The 11401-nt window shown below is 39.5% G+C and overlaps 1 protein-coding gene across 1 annotated transcript; it reads left to right on the top strand.

The window, feature by feature from the left end:
- Positions 1–1524: 1524 nt before the first annotated feature.
- On the top strand, positions 1525–10785 carry HYAL4 (hyaluronidase 4; the record flags this gene model as incomplete). The annotated part of the gene is made up of 3 exons (XM_081146477.1): positions 1525–2475; positions 8722–8811; positions 10384–10785. The coding sequence occupies 3 exons, from the start codon at positions 1525–1527 to the stop codon at positions 10783–10785; spliced, it is 1443 nt and encodes a 480-aa protein (XP_081002603.1).
- Positions 10786–11401: the final 616 nt, after the last annotated feature.

The raw sequence follows: 11401 nt of genomic DNA, 5'->3' as shown, positions 1-11401 counted from the left end.
AAAGGGACTTCTGCAGCTGAGATATCTGTCCAGTTTTTCAACTGCCACACATGGGCGCGGGACCAGCCTGTCTGTGTGCCTGCCCCTTCTCCCACTCTCAATGTGGTTTCTTTATACATGTATCATTAGTTATAGGACTTCATATAAATTATTTTAAATTTTTGTTTACCTCAGTGTCCTAGGCCTGAGGATGCTATAAGGTTTGGCTGGTGACACCTGGTGGTATAAAATGATAACTACAGCCGGGCTGGGAGTGGCTCAGCAGTTGAGCATCGACCTCTGGTGCAGGAGATTGTGGTTCGATTCCCTGTCAGGCCACATGCCCAGGTTGCCGGTTCCATCCCCAGTTGGGGGCATGCAGGAGGCAGCCGATCAATGACGACTCTCATCATTGATGTTTCTCTCTCTCCTTCTCCCTTCCTCTCTCTGAAATCAATAAAGATATATTTAAAAATTTTTTTTAAATTATAATTGCATATAACATGCATCATAACAGGTGATCAGCTTTGTTAAAAGAAATACTCAAGCCCGGCCGGGCGTGGCTCAGCGGTTGAGCATCGACCTAGGATCCAGGAGATCGAGGTTCGATTCCCGGCCAGGGCACATGCCCGGGTTGCGGGCTCGATACCCAGTGACTCTCTCATCATTGGTGTTTTTATCTCTCTCCCTCTGCTGCCCTCTCTCTGAAATCAATAAAGATATATATATAAAAAAAGAAATACTCAAAAGTCACAGATTCCAGGGAAAGATCCTCTGTGTATCAGAGTTCCCAGTTTTAAGCAACCAAAACAAAACCTCACTGACTTGAGCAGAAAAGTGCTGTCCTTTGAGGACAATGCTGCTATTTAACAGTAACACCATGGATATCAGGTTCTGGAGGGCCTGCTAGGCACTGCCACTCCTGAACAGCGGAATTTCTTTCACAACTGGCCCTCCCACCTTTCAAACTCTTGGCTCCCAAGATTTCAATTCAGAGTCTGGAATAGGATGCATCTAACTGGCCTGGCCAGAGTTACATATCAGCATTCTAGCTGCAAGGAAAGCTGGAAAGCGGCTGGACATTTTGAGTTATTTAATGAAATAACAAAAATTTATTACAAGATTAAATGAGATAAATATTTAATAAAGTACTTAAGCACAGTGCCTAGGATTTGATGAGTTTTCTAAAATGAGAGTGGTTATTATTTTACATCTTTATTTGATCATGAGCTTTTTTGAGGGCAAAGACTTCATTTTATTCAGTTTGTATTCTGGACACAGGGTCTGAATCTCAATGTTTGTTGAACTGCATTGCTTGCCCCTGAATAGAAGCCAGGTTACTGCACTTGCTTCTATATCTCAGTTTACTTATAGGCTTCTTTAAGACCTTTAAATAAAATATACTTTATAAATATGTAACAACAATAATAATATCCATCCAATATTTGAGTCTTTTTCCTCAAAATTACCACTAATAGAAAATTAAATCTTTCCACAGGTCTTCTAGAGTGCACAAAAGCAGAAGATAAAAATTTTTGTCTTATCATGAAACTATTATCTGAAGGACAATTAAAGTTTTACGTACAACCAATACATCTCACATCATGGCTGCTCATATTTTTCTTTCTGAAGTCTATCTCTTCTCTAAAACCTGCCCGACTTCCAATTTATCAAAGGAAGCCTTTTATAGCTGCTTGGAATGCTCCAATTGATAAGTGTTTTACAAAATATAATATAAGACTGAATTTGAAAATGTTTCAGATGATTGGAAGCCCACTTGGCAAAGCCAGGGGGCAAAATGTCACTATATTTTATGTCAACAGATTGGGATACTATCCATGGTATACATCGCAGGGGGTTCCCATTAATGGGGGTCTGCCCCAGAACACAAGTTTGCAAGTACATCTAAAAAAGGTTGACCAAGACATTAACTATTATATTCCTTCTAAAGATTTCAGTGGACTTGCTGTTATAGATTGGGAACACTGGCGACCTCAGTGGACCCGGAACTGGAACCAAAAAAATGTCTACAGACAGAAGTCAAGAAAGCTTATTTCTGATATGCTAAAGAATGTGTCAGCTACTGACATTGAATGTTTAGCCAAGGCAACATTTGAAAAAAGTGCAAAAGCTTTCATGAAGGAAACCATCGAATTGGGAATTAAGAGCAGACCCAAAGGACTTTGGGGTTATTATTTATATCCTGATTGCCATAATTATAATGTTTATGCCCCAAACTACACTGGGTCATGCCCAGAACAGGAAGTTTTGAGGAACAATGAGCTCTCTTGGCTCTGGAACAGCAGTGCTGCTGTGTATCCTTCTATCGGTGTCAGGAAATCTCTTGGAGATGGTGAAGACATTTTGCGCTTCTCGCAATTTCGGGTGCATGAATCCATGAGGATCTCCACCATGACATCCCATGATTACGCTCTGCCTGTGTTTGTCTACACAAGGCTAGGCTACAGAGATGAACCTTTATTTTTTCTTTCCAAGGTAAGACACCCCTTGCCAATGACAGGGGGATTTTCTCCCATCTCTAAAAGAAACATTTCCTTGTTAATTATGCTCTTTGAAGAATTCCCAATTAGTGTTTTGTCAGGAAGGAGCATAACTCCTCCTTTGACTAGTCATCCACTTAAATTTTTGTGTAAGCAAAATAAATTTGATTATCTTATTTATTATTGTCCTTTTAAGGAATGAAGTAAGGAGGGCTGAGGTTAAAATGCAATATCAGCAACCAGCACGACGTCCTGCTCCCCAACTTTGTGCTCCCTTACAATTGGCCCTTTGGAAAGGTTATTGAAACAGTTGGTGGTAAACAGGTTGAAGATCAGAGAGGGTGTCTGAAAGTGGAGACGTTTGCTCACACATGTGGAAGTGCAACAGAAGGCATTTGTCTTTCTGACCTCACCATCTAAAATGTCAAGAGAAAAGTGTTTTCTTTTTAATGTATAATACCAGCTTTGATAAAGGTATAAAAGAGATATAACCATGTGAATATACTTAACACTACTGAACTGTACACTTAAAAATAGCTAAGATAGTTAATTTTATGTATGTGTTTTTTAACCACAATTAAATTTTTTAAAAAAATTTAAAGGCATCAGGGAGTTGCAAATCTGCTAAAAGTAGGTGAATTTATAGATTTAGCCATCTGGTTTATTCTTGACTTTATGACTACAACTAATGGAAAGTTGGTAAGAGCTGTACGAGTTTCTAAAATTCAGTAATGACTTCATCACTAGTAGGTGGTTTTGTAACCCTAGGTTAAAGCTTACTAGTAGAAGTTTTATTCTGTTTATTTTACTTAAGTCGTATATGTAGCCAAAGACCGCACACAAACCACAAGGTTAACTTTTAGAATAGATAAACTTTCTCCCTACTCCCTTTTTCTCCCTTTGCTACTCCAGTCACTTAAATAGAAAATTCTAGAGATAACTTAAAAGTAAATGACACTCTAACCTTTGGACTTGAATATGTAACTTTCTTTGATGAGAAGACTTGAGACTTGCTCATGTCTTCCCATTTGCGATACAGTAGTGTTTTAAGATGTTACTGGATACTAAGGTTTTTATGACATTTCTTCTTTGTCTACCATTACAAGTTTCAGTTCTCCAGTGTGTTTTCAATGTATAAATGTATAGAGATGTTCTGAGTGTTAGGTATACAAAGGCAGACTCAGGAAACACCCAGGTGAGGGCCCTACCATAACCAGTAGGTACCTGTGAAGCACATACAGAATAGAGCTTACTCCTCAGATGGAGAAATGGCACCAATGTATGAGGATTTAGTAAATGCTATGCCTTTGACATCCTTAATGAAATGAGTAAGAAAAAAACACACCTCTATTGTGAACTGATATGTGTACAACCCAGAAAAATTAGCAACAAATGATTGAGCGTGATAAGAAATCAGTACTATCTGAAAGGTTTAAAAAAGTTATCTAATCTTTACAAAATAGTCTTGACTCTAGAATTGAAAGTTAAATACCACCTTCTTCTATGAAACTTATTTTCCTTTTCTGTGTTTGGCTTAAATAAGTTTCCTTCTTTAGTGATAATAAATTTACTTTTGGAAGAAACAATAAACTTTATGGGACAAAGTGTTCATTTCAATAAGATTACTTTAGGCTACTGGTACATTCTGCACATGATTCAAACCTAGGGTAAGCTACTTCATGAGTAGCGACGGCCTCAGGAATGCGCCTATCTCTTGAAGGAAAAAAGAGGCAACAGTCAGGGTCTTATCTAGAAACAGTTTTCTTTGGCAGTCCCAAGGTATCATTCTGAAAACTTCCTGTATGGCAAGGTATTTTCAAATGTTTTAAGCCACCAGTTTAACTACCATTTTACTCTATCTTCCATAAAAATCTGCCCACAAAATTTTAAAAACTCAGTTTATTTATACCAACCCATAAGTGACTAGTAATGGCTTCCATTTCTGATCTTTCCCAAGATATCTGCATTTTATAAAGTATGTGTGTGAGTGTGTGAGAGAGTGTGTGTGTTGTGTGTGTGTGTATGAGTGTGTATGTGTGTGTACACACACATGTAGCTAGGATTAGAAAAAAGATTTACCAATAAGTAGCAAGTCTCTTAACCCCTCTGCCTTATTGTCTTAATCTACAAAATGGGACAGACAGTCTTATACTCCCTACCTACATAGCAGAAGTATTATGAAAGTCAAATAAGTAAATATATATGTGAAAATTTGAAATACTAAAGAAATACATGTGGTAAAGCTATTACTTTTAATCAGGCATTAAGGCCTGAAATTTGGGAGGGGAATATCTAAGAATGGAATCTCTGTCAGCAGCCATAACTTGGGGGAATGATACGGGGCAATAAAACCTCATGTCACACAGAAGATTGCCTACACCACTTACATATAAATACAACCTAGATATAACTTGATGTCTGCATTAAATAATAATGCAAGAAGTTCTCTCGACTAGATTTCAAGATGTTTTTCCCTGTAATGAATTAATATTCCCCTTGGTAACACACAAAGGAAGCTTATAGTGATGTTCCTGCTCCCTGCAGTTGGCACCCTACATGTGCTGTGGTTTACCAGGGACTGAAACCCAAGTGTGGAGGGTGAGTCCTCTGGGTGCCTGTATGCTCTACTTCCAAAGATCACGGGTAGGGCAAGACAATCTTATACTATCCTAGGACCTGGAAGATTTGTTGCTATAACATCTTTTGCTTTTCCTTTTTTCTTTATTGGTTTTAGAGAGAGAGAGAGGAAGGGAGAGAGAAACATCAATTTGTTGTTCCACTTATTTATGCATTCATTGGTTGTTCTTGTATGTGCCCTGACCAGGGATCGAATTTGCAACCTTGGTGTACTGGGATGGTGCTCTAACCTACTGAGCTCCAACGCCATGGCTTTGCTTTTTGTTTATTTTCCTTTCACGTGACATCACTCATGTGGCTTTCAGGTGATCCCAATCTGCTCCCAGCAGCGTCTTACCTGTGACTTCCCTGAGTAGTGCCCTTGTTTTTTAGGTCCCCAAAACATAGTTGCTCTATGATTCACTCAGCACCCTGCTCTCGGCTAGGTGATGGTAAGCTAATTTGATACAGAAATCTGCATTAATATCTGCTACTTACTACTTATCTCCAGTCAACATGTGTGGGAAGACTTGCCATTTTGAATTAGCCCCAATGAATTCTGATAATGACACTAAAGGACACATTGAGAAGAAACTAGCATTCCCTCCTGATATCAACCTCACAAGGTGTGACTTCCATGACAAACTTCTGTAGCTTCCTTACTTAATATGGATCAATAACATATAAATACAAAATGTAAATATGGTGACTCCCTCCTCCCTCTAATGACAATGCTATAACCCAAAGAATTCATGGGAGATTTCTGGTTTCTAGTCCAGCATGTAAGAAGCTTGTAAGTTGCCACTTCATCTTAATAAACAAAAAGCTAAACAAACTGAAAAACAACTCTTCTTTGAGTCATAAGAGAAGTGAGAACACAGGGCAGATTGCTGCCCTCGAAATTGGAGAGACAGACAGGTGAATGCAGAGAATCACAACTTAACAGATCAAAGTCCATGAGCAGAAACTTCTGCAGGCACCACTGCAGGATGGAGTGGGGAAGCCTGAACTGTAATGGATAATTGCTGGAGGCTCAGCGTAGACAGGTCTGAGAGATTAAAAACTCTAGGGACCCAATCATGGGTAGGGGGAAGGGGGGTTCACTTATGTGAGTTTTACCTCCAGCTGCTCATCAGGTCCTCACCCTGAATATCAGAGAAAAATCCCCTCATGCATCTGGCAGGCAGGGGAGAAATGGAACCATTATGAACACTCCAGAGCTTTCTGTTCTTAACAGTGTGCTCTCAGGAGAAACTCTTTAACCACAGCCAAACTTACTGGGATCTTATCAGAGCCTAATTCACCTGGGGGAAGGGAAATATTCAACTTCAGCTGGCTCGAGCCTTCCACTTAGAAGAGAAATACCAAACTCTAACCCTGTTTAGCCAGCCTGTCCCACCTAAGATGGGGAACAAAACAACTGAGAAGCATTTGTGAAGTTCACAGCCTAGAGGCAAAGTCTTATTAAAGAGAGACCTAATCATAGCACTATAAACCCTTCCATCCCCCCCAACCTTACTAGCACATTACTAAAGGCCTATTCATCACAGTTCCCTTTACCTAGTGTGAGCTATCTGCCCATCAAGAAAAAGTAAACCACGTCTAGCTATCTAGGAAAAAATTACAAGACATACTAAAAGGCAAAAACACAATTTGAAGAGACAGAGCAAGCCTCAGAACAAGATATATATATGGCAGGGATGTTGGAATGATCAGACCAGGAATTTAAAGCTATTGTGACGAATATGCTAAGGATTCTAATGGGTAAAGTAGACTCCATGCAAGAACAGATGGACATGGTTAGCAGAAAGAAGGAAATTTTAAGAAAGAACCAGAGAGAAATGTTAGAGATAGAAAACACTGGAACAGAAATGAAGAATGTCTTTGATGGGCTTATCAGATTGGACATGACTGAGAAAAGAATCTTTGAGCTTCAGGGTATCTGAATAGAAACCTGAAAAGGAAAGAAAATAAAGCCTAAAAAAAAAACACAAAAAACCAGAATAGCATATTCAAGGTAGCTGAGATAGCTGAAAAAGGTGCAACATAAACTTAATAAGAATTCATAGAAGGCCATTGGGGGATTTTGGTTCCTCTGATCACATCATGACATCATGTGAATATGGCATCGCTTTACTCAGGGAAGTTTCAAAGTGAGTAGAGGGAGCAACTCTGCTCCCTTACATCTTTGCCAAAAAAGGCCATGGACATGCACCCAGCACAGTCTTAATTCTGGGCACTTAAACTATCTTTATTTGAGCCTCACAAAGTCTCCCCTTCCTGCCATGTTAGCTCTGACCTATTCAGCAGATGCCATGGTCATTGAAAATGAAAATGGTTGTGAGCCTGAAAGAAAAATTAGTTTGAACCAAAATCTCTTCTCTTCTTGAAAATTTCCAGAAAATTGCCCAGAAAAAAACCTACAAAAACTTTAAAAACCGAGATTGCAAAACCATTTATTTGAGTGGACCTTAAAAGTGTCAGATAAGGAGACTTATTTCTCAAGTACTGATATTAATATAAAATATCCCAGGCAAAATACAGTTTAAACTTCTGCTTTTATTTGCCACCAAATCACCCAATTACAGTTTTCAGCATATAACTGATGGGGGAATATATTATAATTTAACAAACTTATTTAGGAAACCTACTGTAGGAACTTAATTTAGGAAACCAACTGCATATATTCAACTCTTAATTTCCCTCTGAAATCAAGGGATCCATATTAAAGTCTTTAAACACTAAAACAATAATCTTTTAGGATGACAAAACCAAATTCTCCCAGTGAAATTCAGTTTTCATCCATCTTAACCATGTTGACAAAAATTTCAGCAGGCTTACCATTGCTTGATGAATCATAAATCAACTTCATTAAGTCAAGTACTTTTACATTAAACACAAATAATTTCAGGGACCAAATATAAGGGCTAGAACAGCCCAGCTGGGTGTGGCTCAGCGGTTGAGCATCGACCTAGGATCCAGGCGATCGGGGTTCGATTCCTGGTCAGGGCACAAGCCCAGGCTGCGGGCTCGATCAATGACTCTCTCATCATTGCTCTTTCTACCTCTCTCTCTCCCCCTCCCTCTCTCTGAAATCAATAAAGATATGTTTAAAAAAATAAATAAATAAGGGCCAGAACAAATCGGAGCCTGCAAGTCCTTAACACTGTGTTCCTTCACTTGATCTCAGAATCTAAATGACACAAAACCCTCCAAGTCACTGCAGAGTCCAAGTTCTCAGGGGAGTGTCGCAGGATGAAAAGGTAACTTAGCTAAGAGGAATATGAGCCATTCCTCACATTTGGGGAAGGAAGACTTTTGGGTTGTTTCTGGATTATGTGCATATATCTGGATATGATTAAACAACTTTTGGTGGCTATTTACAGGCTAATTGTCTTCAAAATAATAACTTGTTGGGCTAAATGTAAATTTTGCTATAAAAATATTTAATAGGTTTTCCATATGATTATAGAGTAATTTCTGAGCCTTGGGTCATTCAATATTTTCATTATCCTAAGAAAGAAAGTAGTTCCAACCCATTAGATTGAACTCAGCCTCTAATCCTAATTCGTGGCATGTTGTTTTATGTTCAAATGTATAATGAACTCTACTCTCTCCAATCTAGCAAGATCTAATCAGTACCATTGGAGAAAGTGCTGCCTTGGGAGCTGCAGGCTTTGTTATTTGGGGAGACATGAATTTAACTTCATCTAAGGTAAGACAGTACCTCAAAGGTTTAGTTAACATTGTTTAAAGAGCTTGCTCTGTTTTCCTATAGATCTCACTAACCAGAGGTTTCAGGCTTTCACAGTAAACTAGCTTTACTAAAAAAGTCCAAATCAGTGCCTGAAACATAGGAGCTCCATAAATATTAACTTTTATTAAGATAGTAGTAAAAGTACTGACATTTGTTGAATGTTTATGATGTGTGAGGATTGTGCTGTGTTTTTTTGTTTTGGATTTGCTCACTTGCTAGTCATAATAACCTTTATGAGGCAGGAACTACCATCCTTGTTTGCAGCTGAGGAAATCAGGAAGGAATCTGAGGTAGTAGCTAGTTTGCTAGTTAGTGGTGGAGCTTGCGTTAACCACATACAGTTTCGCTCTGGAGCACTTGCATTCAACCACTGCATAAAGTGCGTTATATCCTGCTTTGAGAAGTAGAAACAGATGGGAACTTTTTAATCTTCACATTGAGCCTATTTTTCCTCTACATAGAAATTAGCTAAAAATTAATAACATTTAAAATAAGATTTATGTCTCTTCAAATTTCTCCCAGCTCAGGTACTATTTACTCCAAGAAGTCTTGCTAGTTTTCCCTAATCCACATTAATCACAGCCTTTTCTGTTTTTCCAGATGTTGTTTGTTTCTATCACTACAGCATGATATATTTTGCCTTGTCTCCTCAACAATTTTTGTTAAATTGAATTTTTTCAAGTTCATGATGATCTGATAGTCTTAGAATTTCACAGCCTCAATTTCTTGTTACCAAGCTATTGCTCATGAAACTCTCTGTGACAATGTAAGGTTAAAAGTCTCCTCTATCCACATATGAGAATTAGGTAGAAACTGAAAGAATTAATTCCTGTCTCTCCAGGTGTGATATTTCCCCTCCAGCCTATGTGGCTCATGAGAAGAGCTTGATCAGGAAGTTCACTGCACAAACCAGTTGGCCTCTGTTTAGAACCATACTAGGAAACACACACACACACAGACACACACACACACAGGGACCTAGTCAGCCTTCCAGGCTTTCCTCTATTTGAATTGTGTACAGACAACTAGAACCCAGGGCAATTGATATTTGAACACAATTAACAGGAACATCTAGAAGGCTATACCCTGATGGTCAACAATAAACTGGTAGAACATGATGATTCAGGTTCTAACACAACCCTGGAAGGTACCACAGACCTGAAAGGTGGCAGGAGAACAGCAGTTCTGGCAGGGTTTCTAATCTAGGTCTGTTCCTCTTTTTTTCACACCCATTAACTTGGGAACTAGGAAGAAAAAAGAAGTAAATTGGAAGAAGGCAAGGACACATATGCTTACTCTGGGGCCCATTTACAGGTTCAGTTGCTTAGCTCCACTGTCACCTGTTCTCCATCTCCTGGCCCTCCGACTTCTCGATCTTTCTGATCTGGGTCCCCTGTGCCTGAGCAACTAGAACGAAGCTATGGGGTTTCAACCAAGTCCAAAGAGAGTTGACGTTTTGTGGGCCTAGAATGCTCTAATCCTATCAGTCCCAGAAAAACCCACTAAAGTCATTTGTTTCTGCATGTCCAGGGCAACTGTACAAAGGTGAAGCAGTTTGTGGGCTCCGAGTTAGGGAGCTACATAGTCAACGTGACCAGAGCGGCAGAGATGTGCAGCTTGCACCTCTGCGGGAATAACGGGAGGTGCAAGAGGAAGCTGTGGAAGGCGCCAGACTACCTTCACTTGAACCCTGCAAGTTACCACATAGAGGCCTCCGAGGACGGAGGCTTTAATGTGAAAGGAGAAGCGTCTGACACGGACCTGGCAGTGATGGCGGAGAAGTTTTCCTGTCATTGTTATCAGGGATACGAAGGGGCTGACTGCAGAGAGATGCAGACTGTTGATGGCTGCTCTGGGGTTTCCAGTTTTCCTGCCTCACTAGTAACACTGTGTCTGCTGGTTTTAGTGGGCTACTGGGACATTCGGTTGTGAGATAATTGAGTTTAAAGGGACTTACGTGGCCTTTAGAGCAGTCACTTAGGAAAGAGATAAAACTTACAACAATTTTTCTCTCGAGAAATCCACTGAAAGGTATTCTAGGTAGATCTTATGTATGTCACTTAACATAAATAGCAACATAACACTTTATTTAGCCAAGAAACCAGATCCAGGAGTAAAATCAATGCACTCGCTTTCCTTACGGGAATGTTTAAGTTGTTTTTAAACTAGAGCTAATATATTTTAGGCTTTATATGAACATGGTATATACATAAAAGTATAATATAAATATTAAATTATTGGTTTCAAAGATTAGTTTTCCAACTAGCACTTTAGTTAAGGACAGATTACTAAGTAATCGTCTGCTTCAACAAACAGGGTCACCTGAGGGTGTGACCTGGTCATCTGGTCCACTGAAGAGTCCTGTTTCAGGCTTCTGCTCCCTGCCTGGGTCACTGAGCGAAGAGCCAGTTCCTGGTGTGGCTTCTCCTGAGGATGCAGGCGCTGAGGCAAGGGGAGCTGTTCCCAACTCATTGCACAAGCATCTGTTCGATATGGCACTCCTTTCACCCTACCGAAGTCCTTCCCTCAAAGGCCCTGGCAATTTAAA

Source organism: Miniopterus schreibersii (genome assembly GCF_964146895.1).
Source record: "Miniopterus schreibersii genome assembly, chromosome: 9".
Lineage (NCBI taxonomy): Eukaryota > Metazoa > Chordata > Mammalia > Chiroptera > Miniopteridae > Miniopterus > Miniopterus schreibersii.
This window is presented reverse-complemented; position numbering and strand designations above follow the sequence as displayed.